Source organism: Mizuhopecten yessoensis, unplaced genomic scaffold (assembly GCF_002113885.1).
Source record: "Mizuhopecten yessoensis strain PY_sf001 unplaced genomic scaffold, ASM211388v2 scaffold716081, whole genome shotgun sequence".
NCBI classification, from domain to species: Eukaryota; Metazoa; Mollusca; class Bivalvia; order Pectinida; family Pectinidae; genus Mizuhopecten; species Mizuhopecten yessoensis.
In genome coordinates, this window is record NW_018479938.1 from 102,961 (window position 1) to 122,312 (window position 19,352).

General features: G+C 34.5%; 1 protein-coding gene across 1 annotated transcript; it reads right to left on the reverse strand.

Annotated features, from left to right (window-relative positions):
• Nucleotides 1-16,392: 16,392 nt before the first annotated feature.
• On the reverse strand, nucleotides 16,393-19,092 carry LOC110441647. Its single transcript, XM_021484850.1, has 2 exons — nucleotides 17,608-19,092; nucleotides 16,393-16,944 (listed from the first exon to the last, which is right to left on the reverse strand). Exons 1-2 carry the CDS (start codon nucleotides 19,007-19,009, stop codon nucleotides 16,523-16,525), a joined length of 1,824 nt encoding a protein of 607 aa, XP_021340525.1. The 5' UTR covers nucleotides 19,010-19,092; the 3' UTR covers nucleotides 16,393-16,522.
• Between the last annotated feature and the right edge of the window lie 260 nt (nucleotides 19,093-19,352).

The following is a 19,352-nucleotide window of genomic DNA, read 5'->3' on the forward strand; positions in this document are numbered from 1 at the left end:
GTAGGGGACAATTTTGATTTCAAATGGTCATTATATTGGACAATGGGGATCAACACTGCTAAAACACATACAGTTATTAAAAACAAGCATTCACACACCAGATTTATGTAATTTATCCTTGAACTTCAATTGCCAGTTAGGTTTAAAAAGATATAGAAAGTGAGCTGTTGATGTCCCTGGACCTCTTGTTTTCATTTCCCATCAACAACAATTAATTTCTTTGATTTAAGGACAAAAACATTATAAAAATATACGTTGACATATAAGATGCATCAAATAAAAAACAACAGATAAAGCAGAGGTGTCACCAAGGGGGATGACAAGTATACCCCTCGCATACATGTAAATGGTATAATGACAATGGAAATGTAATTCTCTATATTCTGGTTTAAATTTCAGATCTCATAAACTTTGAGTTTTTGAGGTGAGCTACCTGAAGTATTAATTTAATCGCTCTCATCGAGAGCACATTATCCCGCCATTACCTCGCTAAAATGAGAAAATGTTATCACAGTCACAAACAGTTGTTCGTCAATGTTTTATGTAAATAGGCTAACTGTCTTAAAAAGAACGGAATCACATAATTATATCAGAGGCACAACTACATGATTACGATACAGTCACTACACTTCATAGAAATCTGTTGAAAAGGACAAAAACATTATAAAAGTAGACGTTGACATATAAGATGCATCAAATAAAAAACAACAGATAAAGCAGAGGTGTCACCAAGGGGGATGACAAGTATACCCCTCGCATACATGTAAATGGTATAATGACAATGGAAATGTAATTCTCTATATTCTGGTTTAAATTTCAGATCTCATAAACTTTTAGTTTTTGAGGTGAGCTACCTGAAGTATCAATTTAATCGCTCTCAACGAGAGCACATTATCCCGCCATTACCTCGCTCAAATGAGAAAGTGTTATCACAGTCACAAACAGTTGTTCGTCAATGTTTTATGTAAATAGGCTAACTGTCTTAAAAAGGACGGAATCACATAATTATATCAGAGGCACAACTACATGATTACGATACAGTCACTACACTTCATAGAAATCTGTTGAAAATGTCCGAATGCATAATCGGACAAATATTGTCTACGATCAGACGGACGGACGGACAAGCTGATTCAGGTAGTTTATACTTTATCTCCTGTTTAAAGTAATTTGATAGTGTTTTAGATAATTATTTATCAATACAAAGTGCAAATACTATTTCAAAGAAAACATTTCATCTGTGTGAAACAAACTTTTTGTGAAGGTTGTCAATCGTTAAACATTGCAAACGTTTATTTAAAATTGAAGGATATCTCGTACCATCTAAACGAGTATGCTGGTAATCTTTTAGCATGGAAACATTCCATATGACAGATAAAATAATACAGCTGATATATAAGTAGAATAAAGTGTTATGTACTTGTCTTGAACGTAAACAAAAACGAATATATTGCTGTATTCGTTTGGTTTGGTTTTATTTTTTTTAACGTCCTATTACCATCTTAAGTCATTTAATGACGTGTCTCCATATGTGTTGTGCAAGTGTGCAAGTGTGTATGTATGCTGGAGACAGGGTATGTTGGTGTGCTGTTTTCAACTAAACCATGTACTTTTTGTTATAATTGTATACGCATGATTACATTATATATCTTAATTTTTGGCTTGTTAAATAGTATACCTAAAATGCCACAATCTCAGTCAAAAAAAAATAAAACACACAATATATCATATATCGTATCTTATCATAGAAATTGATTGAGTGTTAATAGCCCTACATTGGTTGCTTAGAAACTGTATCAAATACACATTTTAAAGAAGGTACATTACATAATATGTAACGTATTTGTTTGAAATCAATGAATTCAATCATACAGTGCTTGACTGTAAATGGTTAATAACAATGCATGACAATAAGGTTTGTCTTCCTTACGTAAAATGTAACTAGGTGTGATGTAGGTATGGCTTATGTGTAGCCGCGAGAAGACAGCTTCCTCTCTGCAGTTTGTTCTACCTATTGCCCATGCACGTTTTTATTCCACATATTTTTTTTAAATGTGAACAGGTGTTGTATATGTTTTGGCTTGGGGTTTTAAAAGTTTAACATCATCACAGCAGATACAATTATATGGAGAAGGTCGCCAGGGGAAACACCACCGACCAAAAAGAGCAAGAAAAAAAGAGATTGTAAGTGCTGCAAAAAGACAGCAGGGTTATTTTGTTTTCGTTATTGTCTTTGAAGCAGAAACCGCCTTTGATCATGCAGGACAACATTAAACCACCTACTCTTTCCCCACACATGGACAAGACTCAATATACTGAAAGTTGGACAGACATAACACTTATTGAATCATTGTATATGTCTGTCTCAGCTTAAGGTCTTCGCAACAGCAAGTTCACAAATACAGTCACCTGCCAGATATAAAGTGCAGGAATAATACAAAAGATCGGACCATACCTTTCTTGCTAATTGATACACAACAATTGAAACTCTCAATTAAGGTACATATTTTGTACCATAAGAAGGTCACGCTGACCATGTTTCAATATTCTATTTGATAACTTAAGTTCCATTAAAAAATGTTGTTGTGATTGGAATATTTTGTTTTGACAATTAAATCTGACAAACATGGAATGCCTGTGTCTCGTGTATCATACATACTTAGGCCATTTAACCATCAGGTGAAAATACCTATTGTTTTTGTTATTTCTCTTCTTCTAAATGAAATATCGACCAATTCTTCAAAATGGCAAAAGTTATATCAATAATACTTTGACATATTATATGGCATGAATTTAAGGTTTTTATTACAACAATTTCGAATAGGTCAAAACACTAAAAAGGCCGCCATGACCTAATAAGTCAAATTATTGAAACGGCCATAATTAAAAAAAAAACATGGATTCTATAGCATTCATGTAGATTGGTAATTTGTTGATATTATTCGGATCTTTTTTTCTCTCGTAACATGTAACTACAAAGACTATTTAGTACCATACCAGTTTATCAAAATAGTACAAGATACACAAGTTGCAAAAAGGACTACACGAACATTTGTAAATCTGTTTGGGTTGGTAAGATAACAAGAAAATGAGTGTAATCTTCATGTCCAGCGATTTTGTAAATGGTTATGGCATTGGTATCTCAACTATTTCAATGTTATGACCAAGGAAGGTAGTCTCAAGAGGTTGGTCCTGACCTCCAGATTATTATTGATTTATTGATTTACCACTATTTCCCCTTATGAGAAGCATACCTTTGACCACATGAGCCACACACAGTTTATATAAACCTACGTTCCACTTGCTCTAGACCAAATCTGGTTAAAATCCTTCCATTTGTTTTGAAGAAGTTGGATTTTGAATATAAGCTATATTTCTGCTGTTGGGCCTAGTCGTCTGCCCACACCCTCCATTTATACAAAATTGACCCCAGGTAGGCCATGCAATATGTTTATACCAAATCTTCTTCACTCAAAATACTCTAAAACAGTTCAAATCCTTTCATTGGTACAACAGGAGAAGAAGTTTTTATATGTTCCTCCATTTTTCGTATTGGGCTCCATCCCTTTGCCTGCCCTTTCAGAGCCTCTTTTATATAAAATCGATTCCTCTATCCCTTAGGATGATTCAGGGCACATATGGTTTAATTCCCTTCATATTGTTCAGAAAGAGAAAGATTTTATTATATTTCTCCTATAGGGGCCAAAAGTCTCTGCCAGGTGTGGGACGACCGGTTCGCCCGTTGTCAGTATAATGTGACCGTGTGGGGTGTCCTGCCGGGTGTCTTCGACAGAATGTTTCAGTGAGGTAGCACTATAAAGTCGGCATCAATTTCGCGCTATCACAAGGAGACAAACACGAATATATCGGAGCCTCCCAAAACACACATGCATACACTACACGCATGCATCTTGCACACTGGGGAGACCGTCCATAAATGACCAAAGCTGTTGATAGGACGGTAAACAATTTGCGATTGATCGAAACATATGAATACTATTGAGAGACAACTGCAGCTGTGTCTAAACAGACTTCATACACGGGCAAATAATATGGCTTTACATTTTCTAAATCTAAAATGGTATGTATGCACTTCTGCCAATTTCGAAAACTACACGATGATCCCTGTTCAACTTTAGACGGAGCTATTACTCCAGTTGTACAGTTTATTCGACTGAAAACTAACCTTTTTAACTCATATCAAATATTTAAATGATAATTGTTTCTTTTTGTTAAATATTCTCAAGGTATTATTTCATACAGAAAAGGAGGCAGATCGTGATGTGCTCCTGCGTCTATATCGCTCGCTTATCCGTTCATAGCTTGCGTATGGTTCCATTATATATGGATCAGCTCGAAAATCGTACTGGCAGATGCTTGATCCAATTCATCACCAGGGGCTTCGCCTGGCCGCGGGTGCTTTTCGTGCATCACCAGCCGCGAGCCTCTGCGTTGAAGCAAATTAACCAACTCTAAGCAAAAGACGAACAAGATTATTACTTTAGTTTGCTTATCAGTTAAAAGCAATCTAAGAAAACCCAGCTTTCCAGTCAGTATTTTATCAAAATTATACACAGCTTTTCAAACACAATAAGAAATTAATCTATCTTTTGGCGTACGGCTTCAAAAAATGCTCGAAGATTTCTACATTACCTAATATTCCACTATGGACAATTCAGCTTTCCGATATAAATTTAGAATTACACAGTTATGTAAAATCTCGAATCTCCCGGTTCTATACAAAAGTCCTTTTTCAGAGTATATCTCCAGATTTTCTTTACATAATATCTTATACACCGACGGTTCTTAGGTCGATGAGAAAGTTGCTGCAGCATGCCTTGTCCGCAATGTGTTTTTTCCTGCCGTTAGATGAATGGATGCTGCAGCAAATTTCCCGTCGACCTTAGAACCTAACAATGCCTCTATTTTCACAGCTGAAGCAAGTGCGCTTGGTCTGGCTTCGGATGAAATTGAAAAGAATAAAATGAAAAAAGCTAGTATCTGCTCCGACTCTTTGTCACTACTACAAAGTACTAAAAAACGGAACTTTAACAGCAATCTCGTACACATTATTGCCCTCCGTATTAACATAATTTTAATTTGCTGTCAACTTATTTCTCCGGCCATGTCGGAATAAATGAAATGAAAAAGTAAGACAGAACTTAACCTCAATACGAAAGACATTAAACTGCCTTATTTTGATTTTAAACCTTCAAGAGCTTATTAAAACGAATAGGCAAAATAAATGGACTGAAGAAAAAAATAATAACTTATTTTCAGTTCAACCTAATATAGGTTCATGTGCAAAATGTGGAGCAGACCGCAGAAAGGAAGTTGTCCTCTCGCGACTACGCATAGACCATACCTATATCACGCATAGCTACAATTATCATTGGGGAGACCAACCTTGTTGACATGCCTTTGCCCAGCCATTTACAGTCAAACACTTTATGATTGAATGCGCTGATTTCAAACAAATACGTGACAGATTTTAAAATGTACACTATGATACGTTTATTTGATACAGTTTATATGCAATCAATATATGATCACAGTGTATTTATCTTCAATTAATCTCTATAATTAGATATGATATACTTTACAAACAATTCGTTTGCTATTGATGTAATTTTACATCTTAACACTTTTTAACCTTTTGGTTCTTGTTTTTATGTATTCAGTATTTTTGTGAATGTCTTGTTTTACACTGTTGTTTGGCCCTAATTGACTAAAATTGTCGATGGGCCGTAAAACAATACAAAACAAACAAACAAACCCTTGGGGGGAGGGGCACATCGTCCGTTAATACAACATTGTATTTCTTCTGCTCAAAGATGCTTAAGAACAAGTTTGGTTAAAAGTCATTCATTAGCACAAAAGTAAAAGGAATTTTAGCCTCTATTTCCTTATTGGGCACCTACCTTCTGCCCCAAAGGGGGACCACTGCCCCAGTTTATACAAAGTGAGGCTTTTTACCCTAGACCACATTTGGTTTAAATCCCTTCATTTGAACAGAAGGAGAACTATTTTTTCTCTATTTCCGCTTTTGGGCCCCGCCTCTCTGTCCCCAAAAGGGCCACATCCTTTGTTTATCTAAAACTTAGACTCATTGACTAAAGATGTTCTAGAATAAGTTTAGTTAAAATCCATTCATTGGTACAATAGAAGAAGGATTTTTTTATCCCCTTTGTTTCCCCCTATTGGGCCCCACCCTTTTGCCCCAAAGAGGAGGGGACACAGCCTCGGTTTATAAAAAATAGAGCCAGACCATATCTGGTTTAAATTCCTTCATTTGAACAGAAGGAGAAAAAAAATCCCCCATTTCCTTTATCGGGCCCACCCTCCGTTTATATAAAAGTGTGACCCCTTTGTCCAAAGATGCTCTAGGAAACACTTACTTAAAATCCCACCCCAGGTCGAGAAGAAAAAAACACGTGAAGATTGACCTTTAAACCTCCAAGTAAACCTTTCTCATTTTGGGTACAGAGACAGAGACAGGCAAATACATGGGTCATTTGAAAAAAAAAGTGTACACACACATGCACGTGACTTCAGGTAAGCGCAAAACAAAGTCAACAGGAAGAGGTTAGCATTTAACCAGAGTGACAGGGATAACATATATATTTGTAGATCAAAATTTACAATCTACAAACTTATGCTGATATTACGCAAGAAATGGTCAACGCTTATTCGGTGTCTACTTATATTAGCGTTTTACCTGGAGTACTTGTTCAACACATCTTAGTCTCTTCGTTCCGTTGGATTTTTGTATAGAGACCATGGAGGCGAAATATTGTACCACCGTCCCTTCGTAATAAGTTAACGTCATGAATGTTCCGTCGCAACAGTAATATGTACTTGAAGGCGACCAAGCGATCATTATCCTTCTGTCATCCGTGTTAACACTAAAGAAGCTATATCAATAAAAGGAATGGTTTCCTTTTATTTATTGATGCGTATTCTCCTAAAAAAAAGTAGAAATCAATTCAGGTTTCTGCTATTTTCTACGTTTCCTCATACAACTCGTACAATACGATCAAACTATTTAAATAAGAGTGTGTGTGGTAGGTGGTGGTGTTTTTTTCACATTATTCTTAGAAGACTTTCCTGGGGACTTTACAGAAGGGTGAATTTTCGGATTGTTATTCTACTGTCAACAGCTGTGGCATGCACTGAGAGTCTTTGTTTTCAGTATAAACTGTATCTTCAAAAAATATGTTTTTGAAAAAAAAAACAGTACGGTGCGATCAGTCAATTAGTTGTCGTAATGAAAACAAGGGGATGTAACTGTAAGTAAGAAACACTGAAAGATAATTCTCTATTGTTTTGTTGCAAGCAGGGGGACAGGAGTCCTTGAGATGTTCCCTTAATTTACTTGTCTCAGTGCCCATCTCTGGCTCCGTTCTAGGTCTGCCTACAAAATGAGAAATGTCTATTACCTCACATTCTGCTTTAGGTTTGATCGTTCGACCAAATTGAGAAGGCAATTGGTTACATTCACATGTCCCCTTAAAATGTAGTTGATATTCCCTGCTTGACGTTCAGTTTGTACGGTAATTCCAATAACTCGGTACATCGTGCATCAGATCATCGTCATCGCAAGGTCTCAAACACGTTAACAGCATATAAAATGCACATACAAGTCTGGGTATGTTTTGGTGTTATTATGTTTCACTTCCTATAAACAGTTAAGGTAATCTAACAACGTGCCCCCTTGTCTGTAATGTATGTGTGCTGCAAGCGGTACTTTGATGTATTTTTTCTCATATTTGTTTCTATAGAACGGACCTGCTGCCGGGAAGTGCTACATGTACCTCACTGAAATACCGTACTGAAGCCCCAGCACAGTATCCGCCCGGTCACATTATACTGACAACAGGTTAATCAAGTATTGCGATTACCATATATATATGCTGACCATTAAGCAGAGAATAGCTACTACCATTTTAAAGGTATGAGGTATGTCCGGACCTGGGGACAGAAACCTTTGCCTTCCTCACCTTGGTGAACGTTCAACATTAAAGCCGAAAAAGAGGTGTTACCAAGAAAGGCGCCTGGAGATAGAAGGAAGCTAGTAGTAGAAAGAAGTACAAAGATCCAAAATATTGAAATGGGTGCAGCAGTAATGTAACTTTGTGCAAATGATGCAAACATGCTTTGAATCAATTCAAATCTCTTAACGCTCTTAACGTTTGCTCATACATTTTCCTGTTTTTTGTTTGCGCCAGCTCCACCAAGTAGACGTTTAATTAACTAGGTAGCATATTCCTGTCGTGACCCCGTGTTATTTTAATATCAATCTGCAACTCAAGAAAACAGCACTGTCCTCTGGCTGGTGGAGACCATTTTGTCTGCTCTGAATGCCGTTAATGCTTGCGTAGCCAGCCGTCCCTTTGCCTCCCCCCCCCTCCCCCCCCCCCCCCCCCCCCCCCCCCTACATTTTAACAAAAACACGCAAAAAGACATACTCTGTAGCAAACAAGTTTATTTGTGTATAATTTGTTTTTGATTTACATTTCACAGGCGAGGGGTTAGTTGATATCACATTAACACTCATGGTCAACGTCATTCACAAAATCAAACCATTGTATGCATTGAATATAAGTTGTTATCTTTCAAATTGTCATAATCCAGGAACTTAACAAACCGAGAGAACGTTGAAGGTGTTTACTTCATGTTTGTATCCGTTGTAGCATAATCTTTTGGACAATGATTCATGCATGTACGATTTTGGATATTATTTAATACCTTTTGTTATGTTTTTGTTTAAACATATGAGAAATTTATGATTTCAAATTGAAATCAGGACCCCGATCGTTTAAAGTTTTGCCGTGTATTTCGTAAGCATATTCGAGACTAAAGCGACCAGATGAAAATAAATTGTAAATTTTAAAATCATTTCTCGGTCATTTTTAAATTCCCTAGATGTAATATGTTGATGATAATTCTTTAATTATTATATATGGTATCATTTATGTTGAAATACAATTATCACAAAAACCGTTTATTCATAAGTGATTAGTTTGTATTATCCGAAAATGTTGGAGAAGGTAGAGCAACAGCAAGCCAGAAATTTTTTTTTTAGATAAAAAACTAATTCATATACAAAAATAAAAAAATAATGGAAAATAATTAATGGAAAATAATTAATGGAAAATAATTAATGGATCTATCAGGACAGCTTATATATTTTGTTTACAAAATAACTGTTATATTTCACATCTTACCAGGCAATATAACCCCGAGTGTCTAGGTAAAATTCGAATAAACTATCCACCGTGACGGTTGACCACCGGTAACTGGTTGGGAATGCAGATGTACTGCCAGGGGATACATTTTCTAACCACGTGATATCCCTTTATAAAAAGTGTTAAAATCCATGCACTTAAGTCTATTAATACTATGATTGCAGATAATTGATATCCACAATAGGAAATCAGGCCATAATAACGCTTTTAGGCGTAATTTGATGCCTCTCCTGTAGTTAACTATGACTACATATTTTGCTGACTTTACAGATTAAAGTTAAACTTATTAAAAATCTTACCAAAAAAAGCCAAACACGTTAGAAAACAGAAAGCAAATAATCTGCTTAATAATTATACTAATACTTATACATATTGCAAAACCGTATGAAGGTAAAACGGTAATACACTCACATCAACATTCACATCAACGAAAAATCAGAACATTTAACTATGTATTAATATGTATAAACACGAAACCTACAGAAACCGTTCGAATTATTTGTTTGAAAAAAAACACCAAAAAACCAAAACAAAAACATTAACATTCAAGTTCAACGTCATTCATAAAAACAAACCATTATATATTCTGAATATAATTTCGAAAAGATAGAACTCGGGAATAATTTAATGAACCAAGAAAACGTTGGAGGTGTTTACCACTTGTTTGTATCTGTTGCAGCATCAGGTTTTGAGAATAATTGATGCATGTACAATTTCGGATACTATTAAAACATTTGAGAAATTGATCTTTTATATTGAAATCAGGAACCAAATCGTGGACGGAAAACTTTTGTTATTATTTCGTTAGCCTATTCAAGACTAAAACTTTACGATGGAAAATACTTGTAAATATTAAAAATCGATAACATTATTTATGTTGAAATAAAATCATCACAAAAACTGTTGATTCATAAGTGATAAATTTGCGGTTTTTGAAAATGATTGAGAATATCGCGTTACAGAATGATAGACAAAATACACCAAACAAATTGGATTTAAAAGAAAACAAAAAATCGTAAAAACAAAATAAAAATAAAGGAAGTGGAAACAAGTACTTTATAAGTAAAAAGAAAATTAAATCAATATATCAGGACTGCTTATATACCTACTATATTTATTTACAAAATAGCCGTTATATTTCACATGTTACCAGGCAATATAACCCCGAGTGTCTAGATGAAATTCGAATAGACTATCAACCGTGACGAGTGACCACCGAGAACCGGTTGGGAATTCAGATGTACTGCCACGGTAAGCACTTTCTGACCACGAGATATCCTTTCATATGAATCGTTAAAACCCACGAACTTAAGTCTATTAACACTATGATTGCAGATAATTGATATCCGTAATAGGAAATCATGCCATAATAACGCTTTAAAGCGTAATTAGATGTCTCTCTTGTAGTTAACTATGACTACATATTTTGCTGACTTTACAGATTAAAGTTAAACTTATTAAAAATCTTACCAAAAAAAGCCAAACCCGTTAGAAAACAGAAAGCAAATAATCTGCTTAATAATTATACTAATACTTATACATATTGCAAAACCGTATGAAGGTAAAACGGTAATACACTCACATCAACATTCACATCAACGAAAAATCAGAACATTTAACTATGTATTAATATGTATAAACACGAAACCTACAGAAACCGTTCGAATTATTTGTTTGAAAAAAAACACCAAAAAACCAAAACAAAAACATTAACATTCAAGTTCAACGTCATTCATAAAAACAAACCATTATATATTCTGAATATAATTTCGAAAAGATAGAACTCGGGAATAATTTAATGAACCAAGAAAACGTTGGAGGTGTTTACCACTTGTTTGTATCTGTTGCAGCATCAGGTTTTGAGAATAATTGATGCATGTACAATTTCGGATACTATTAAAACATTTGAGAAATTGATCTTTTATATTGAAATCAGGAACCAAATCGTGGACGGAAAACTTTTGTTATTATTTCGTTAGCCTATTCAAGACTAAAACTTTACGATGGAAAATACTTGTAAATATTAAAAATCGATAACATTATTTATGTTGAAATAAAATCATCACAAAAACTGTTGATTCATAAGTGATAAATTTGCGGTTTTTGAAAATGATTGAGAATATCGCGTTACAGAATGATAGACAAAATACACCAAACAAATTGGATTTAAAAGAAAACAAAAAATCATAAAAACAAAATAAAAATAAAGGAAGTGGAAACAAGTACTTTATAAGTAAAAAGAAAATTAAATCAATATATCAGGACTGCTTATATACCTACTATATTTATTTACAAAATAGCCGTTATATTTCACATGTTACCAGGCAATATAACCCCGAGTGTCTAGATGAACTTCGAATAGACTATCAACCGTGACGAGTGACCACCGAGAACCGGTTGGGAATTCAGATGTACTGCCACGGTAAGCACTTTCTGACCACGAGATATCCTTTCATATGAATCGTTAAAACCCACGAACTTAAGTCTATTAACACTATGATTGCAGATAATTGATATCCGTAATAGGAAATCATGCCATAATAACGCTTTAAAGCGTAATTAGATGTCTCTCTTGTAGTTAACTATGACTACATATTTTGCTGACTTTACAGATTAAAGTTAAACTTATTAAAAATCTTACCAAAAAAAGCCAAACCCGTTAGAAAACAGAAAGCAAATAATCTGCTTAATAATTATACTAATACTTATACATATTGCAAAACCGTATGAAGGTAAAACGGTAATACACTCACATCAACATTCACATCAACGAAAAATCAGAACATTTAACTATGTATTAATATGTATAAACACGAAACCTACAGAAACCGTTCGAATTATTTGTTTGAAAAAAACACCAAAAAAAACAAAACAAAAACATTAACATTCAAGTTCAACGTCATTCATAAAAACAAACCATTATATATTCTGAATATAATTTCGAAAAGATAGAACTCGGGAATAATTTAATGAACCAAGAAAACGTTGGAGGTGTTTACCACTTGTTTGTATCTGTTGCAGCATCAGGTTTTGAGAATAATTGATGCATGTACAATTTCGGATACTATTAAAACATTTGAGAAATTGATCTTTTGTATTGAAATCAGGAACCAAATCGTGGACGGAAAACTTTTGTTATTATTTCGTTAGCCTATTCAAGACTAAAACTTTACGATGGAAAATGCTTGTAAATATTAAAAATCGATAACATTATTTATGTTGAAATAAAATCATCACAAAAACTGTAGATTCATAAGTGATAAATTTGCGGTTTTTGAAAATGATTGAGAATATCGCGTTACAGAATGATAGACAAAATACACCAAACAAATTGGATTTAAAAGAAAACAAAAAATCATAAAAACAAAATAAAAATAAAGGAAGTGGAAACAAGTACTTTATAAGTAAAAAGAAAATTAAATCAATCTATCAGGACTGCTTATATACCTACTATATTTATTTACAAAATAGCCGTTATATTTCACATGTTACCAGGCAATATAACCCCGAGTGTCTAGATGAAATTCGAATAGACTATCAACCGTGACGAGTGACCACCGAGAACCGGTTGGGAATTTAGATGTACTGCCACGGTAAGCACTTTCTGACCACGAGATATCCTTTCATATGAATCGTTAAAACCCACGAACTTAAGTCTATTAACACTATGATTGCAGATAATTGATAACCGTAATAGGAAATCATGCCATAATAACGCTTTAAAGCGTAATTAGATGTATCTCTTGTAGTTAACTATGACTACACATTTTGCTGACTTTACAGGTTAAAATTAAACTTATTCAAAATCTTACTAAAACAAACATAACACGGTATAAACAGAAAGCAAATCATCTGCTAAATAATTATTTATAATATGAATACATATTGCAAAACCATATGACGGTAAAAAAGGAAACAAATTCACACCAACATTCTTCAACGAAGAATCAGAACATTTAAAATACAAGAATATGTATTGATACGTATGAGCACGAAACCTACAGAAACCTTTCGAATTATTTGTTTGAGAAAAACCAAACACAAACAAAAAACAAAAATATTAACATTCAAGTTCAACGTTATACACAAAAACAAACCAATATATTCTGAATATCATTTTGAAAAGATAGAACTCGGGAATAATTTAATGAACCAAGAAAACGTTGGAGGTGTTTACCACTTGTTTGTATCTGTTGCAGCATCAGGTTTTGAAAATACTTGATTCATGTGCAATTTCGGATACTATTTATAACGTTTTTGACGTTGTATTTTATAAACATATGGTTAATGAATCTTTTTATATTGAAATTAGGACCCAAATCGTGGACGTAAAACATTTGTCAATTATTGTGTAAGCATATTCAAGACCAACACTTCATTATGGAAAATATTTGTAAATATTGAAATCATTTCTCGGTCCTTTTTAGTTCACTAGATGAAAAATGTTGATGATAACAAAAATAGTTAGTTCATAATATATGAGATAATAGTATTTATGTTGAAATAAAATCATCACAAAAACTGTTTATTCATAAGTGATTAATTTGCTGTTTTAGAAAATCATCGAGAAGTTAGCGCTACAGAATGATAGACAAAATACATCAAACAAAATGGTTTAAAAAAAATCACATTTACAAAATAAAAAGAATAAAAAGTGGAAACACTTACATTAAAATAAAAAAAAATAAGACCAATCTATGGACTACCTCTAGGAACATCCCTATACTACTTCTAGGAACATCCCTGTACTACCTCTAGGAACTTCCTTGTACTACCTCTAGGAACTCCCCTGTACTACCTCTAGGAACATCCCTGTACTGCTAATATATTTCCTTTATCAAAATACAATGTAGCCGGTACATATTGTATATGTCACATCTTACCAACAATATTACCCCGAGTGTCTAGGTGAAATTCGAATGCACTATCCACCTTGACGATTGACCACCGATGATCGATTGGGAATTCAGACGTACTGCCAGGATAAGCATTTTCTGACCACGATATATCCTTTCTTATGAATCGTTTAAGCCCATGCACTTAAGTCTATTAACACTATCATTGCAGATTCTTGATAACTGCAATTGGAAATCAGGCCATACTAACGCTTTTAAGCGTAATTTGATGTCTTTCCGGTAGCCAACTATGACTACAAATCATCTTCTATATAATTATTTCTAACATAATACATACTGCAAAACCATATGACGGTAAAAAGGGAAAACATCCACACTAACATAATAACGGTTTTAAGCGTAATTTGATGTATCTCCGGTAGCCAACTATGACTACAAATTTGGATGACTTTACAGGTTAAAGTTAAACTTATTCAAATTCATTCCAAAACAAACCTTAACACGTTAGAAAACAGAAAACAAACCATCTGCTAAATAATTATTTCTAATTTCATATTGTAAAACCATATGACGGTAAAAAGGGGATACATTCACACCAACATTCCTCAACGAAAAATCAGAACATTTAACATACAGGACTCTGTATTGATAAATATAAGCACGAAACCTTAAACAACCTTTCGAATTATATGTTTAAAAAAAACAAAAACAAAAACAACAACAAAAAAACAAACAAAACACACATAGTGTTGTGATGATACCAATGCCTCCAAAATGATTTTATCTTGAAATTTCCTCTATCAAATAGAAGCGGGTTATTGTTGTTTGCTTTTCTGTCAATCACATATTTATGACAACATATAGCCATGATTTATACATTTGATTTATACAGGTTATCATGGCTATTCAGACTTCAGAAAGGTTCCCGTAAGCAATTGTACAGCCGAACCCTATTGATTCCTTAGTAACTATAACAGTAATATTTAATATAAAAAATCAAATCACATATTTCATATATGTACAAAAGATGTCAGAAAGGTTAGAGTACAAACGTTAACTAGAGATACTTTGATTTATGTGTTACTTAAACTAAAACGCCTAGATCATATCAAAACATTAATTTAGATGATTTTGATTATGGATTTTGATTATACATTTCGATGATTTTGATTATACATTTTTAAATGTTTGTGTGTGTACCGTTTCTGATAACACTGTAAATCTAAAGTGTTTTACAAATTATTATACCTTATATTATATCATCATCGACATTTAAACCATGCATCTAAAGAGGCGTCTTTGTAGACCTAATTTTGTGAATCCTTCAGATTCAAGAGGTTACACCCGCTTACCTCTCCTGATTCCAATTTACGATTCGAAGGGACGCGTTAGCTATTTGATTGGTGTCAGGTGCAAAAAGTGACTTGCTAGGCTGATACCTATCCTTTCAAGATTACAGAGATACGACACCCGACACAAGAGTTCAGGAAACATCGAGATATCGCGGATGTTAATGTGACGGCATGATCAAACTAGTTAACTACATGCAGACAAATGTGTATTTCAAACTGTGTAATTAACCGGCATTTACAGACTTAACAATTCTACAAAAATAGAAATATTAAAAAAATAAACTGTATCTTTTAGTAAAAAATGGTTATTTTGTTATTTTTTTGTTTATGTATCAATGCCTTTGTTAACATTTGTGTTACTTTTATGATTTCATCACTGTTTGCGTCACATCGAAATATTTTAGCAAAAATCGAGTCTTTAACTTGTTTGGTCAGCAGACCAGCTCAGACCAGCTCAGACAAGCATACAAATTGGTATTGAAGAAGTTACATATAAAACAATTTTGTTCAAGGATAACACGGTGCAAAAACAACCCATACCCGTCTCTCAAAGCTCTGAAGGACTTATCCATCGATGTAAGCATACATTGTAAGGAGTTCTAGATTGCGAATTGATAATACTTATTAATAATAATACACGACACACAATGTTATACAAAACACACTATCTCCAAACATGATTAAATACGGTGATTTACAAACATTGTTTCTTAATAATACATACAATTACACAACAACTAAATACCTATTATGTATAAAGAATATAAATTAAACATTTAGAAGACATTGTGACCCACTCTCAGTATTTCTGCAAGGTTTCCTTGAAAAACTAAACATAATCATCCGATTTGTATCATGTATAATCTCTCTCATTAAAATATTACTGCTTAAATAATCAATATATGTATCGCATTGCAGATCTCTCTGACGCTGGAGTTACGTTATGTACGTTTATATTTGTACAATTTAACAATCGTCTCAACGTTCTTCGCACCAGTTCCTATTGCAGTCCTGATTGAATTTAGTGATACACTGTTAGTGGTTATTCCGTCCCAATGCACTCCAGTTACTGACTCGAGTCCATAGGCTCAGTAAAGCACATTAGTTCGACACCGAGTGCTTTGAGAATCGGTTTAATTGGCGTTACAACCCCCGCACCATCTGACATACAGCCGATAACAAGACCCAAACACCGAAGGTCGTCACCTTTTTTGACGAACACGCCTGAACCAGAATCTCCTCGAGCAATGAAAGGCTCAATTGCCGTACAGTTACTGATCGCAAGCTGACCCTGCATTTCAAAACGCCTTTCTGTCAATTCAGTAGGTCCTACTATTCCCAATTTAATGGGTTCTCTCACGTGGACAAGTGATCCATACTTTCCTTTTGTTGCGTGTGTTTTAGCTCCGAACTTTACTATTTCTTTATCCAGTATCGCTGTTGGCTCTGCCTGGTCAGCAGAATCAAATACAGGAAATGTTTTGAAACCTGTAAAAGAAAGGCTGTTGTTAATCTTTATAACAGTGCAATGTTACAAATTAAACATACTCTTATATATGTAATACAGTATTCCACATTATCTGTACATTATTCATCGTCCACTGATTAATTTTATGAAACGGTTTTTTTTTTTTTAATATTCTGACTATTTCACATTACTAAAATATTACGTTTTTATTCAAGCTTGTTCATAATAAAATATCCGAGATAGTTTGCGTGCTGTTTACAAAACTAGACTGAGATATAACTGCCGTACTTGTATTGGAATTAATGTTCTACAGATAAACGTGTTTCAGTATGTTTAGGTACACGAAGAAAATCCATAATTCATTCAATAAAACAAGGCATCACTTATCTTCAATATGATTCAAAAGTATGGAAATATGTAATGAATGTTTTACTTTATACACACACGATGTACGTATGGACGTGCCGCTGCGTTTTATGACCGACTGGTCCCTTTATCAGGCTATGAATGAGTGAGCGATTAGTATTGTTTACCTTTACAACTACGTTACGGAAATGTATAGTTCATGTGTCACGCAACCTTGGACGTTTCAATATAAAAAAATGATATTAAGGAAACATTTAACTTTGTTTGTTAGTAATTATCAGCTAATGAACAAGAGTTTACATTAAATTAATGCACACCTATTTGTCCGAGCTGGTTTGCATCGAGAACAGCGAACTCTCCCCCTGACGGCATTCTGTTATCCTGTACGGCTACTACTGCGGCATCTACGGTCACACCATCCACTGTTACACCAAATGTGCCGCGATAGGTCTTACCGCACTTTCGATCAAACGTGATGATTGGCCTGGGGTTGGAGAAGTTATCCACTGCAGGCTGGTTGACTTGTAGTTTTGTTAGAGTGTTGATTTCATCATAGACATAACTATCTTCTCCGTCCTTGACTCCATAAGCAACATGTGCGCATGTCAGAAATCCGTCGAGAACACCACCCTCGATGCTGTGTATTTTCACAAAAGGACCAATAGTTCCACCCCTCCTCTTTCCACCATCTTCAACGTCGCATTCGCAACCCATCTTTAGTTTAGAATGGAAATGTGAGCTTGCTATTGGTGAATAACTACGTGGTGCGATTTCAAAGAATCCTTCACGAACATCTATCAAAACGGCAATATCATCAACTAAAAGCCAATGCGGAAATGCATCTTCCTGTATTGGCCTAAATCCTTTTGAGCTACAATATATAACTACAAGGGTTGTTTCTGCCAGCTTCAAGTCTTTGCTTCCTTTTCTGAACCTCAAATGCGAGACTCCCAATGCATTGATGTTCGAATGTGATTGCATCAGACGCGTGCCATGCACCTGAATTGCTTTCTCAGCATATTGCATGCCCCTGATGTTGTGTGTGTTCAATGACCTCATTTCCTCACTATTTGCTATTCGCATTGCTTCATCATTGACTTGTTTTGGGTTTCTGAATATTACTTTTATCCCCGCAAATTGCTCCACTCTCTCACGAACAACGTTTAATCCATAAGCCAGGAATACCACTTCTCTTACACCGTTGAATGTTGGCTCAATTCGATAGGAACCTTTCACCTTGTTCGCTAAACGCTTTTGTAGCTCCAAAGCAACAGCTTTTGTACAATTTTCATCCAACGGATACAGCGTAAGGCACTTGCCAATATCATTCTCATCTTTCACGGAAGGTAGCAGTAAACTCATAATATCAGCCTTGTTTAGCTCACACGTTATCTGAAGGAGAGTAGACGTGTCCGTAGAAGCAACAAGAGATGGATGTGCAGTACAGAGGTATGAATACATGTCTCTACTTCCAGAACGACAAGCCTTGTGAAGCAATGATTCGTTATCCGCATCTACAATATTCGCTATGTATTGTTGACGCTCCTCTTCTCCTTTTTCTTCAAGCAACACAGATTCAAAAGCGAGAAGGCAATCCTTATTTCCAGATTTAGCAATGCGAAGAAGGCATTCGCTACTGCTCTGTGTTAACAAAGCTGGTAACTTTTCATGAATTGCAAAACATTTTTCTTTGTCTCCCGATTCGCAAGCGTCATACATGGCTTTTAAATTCCAGTTTCCAAACGAAACTTGCTCACATTCAACCGATGTAGATCCATTAATGTCATCTTGACGTTGTTTGACCTGTGCCTGTTGAAATCAAATATCGAAGGATTTATGATTATGGTGAACATAATACCCTCTGCGTAAAAGTGTAAATAGAAAAAACATTGAAGATGGCTGACTAGGATAAATGTTTGAATTATTTTTTACATTGAATGATTGCAGCCATCATCTTACACACAAAACGTGAACGTTCAGACACCAATACAATTTTGCAATATGTTTTATTCTGATTATTTGTCATCTGATCGCTGATGACAATGTAAATACAAAATTCAAT

Bases quoted from the DNA above. Each gene is read 5' to 3' on its own strand.
- LOC110441647 (XM_021484850.1), bottom strand. From the start codon at position 19,009: ATGTATGACGCTTGCGAATCGGGAGACAAAGAAAAATGTTTTGCAATT. The intron at 16,945-17,607 runs GTGTGCATTAAT...TTTCTTTTACAG, and splicing joins AAACCAGCTCGGACAAATAG to GTTTCAAAACATTTCCTGTA.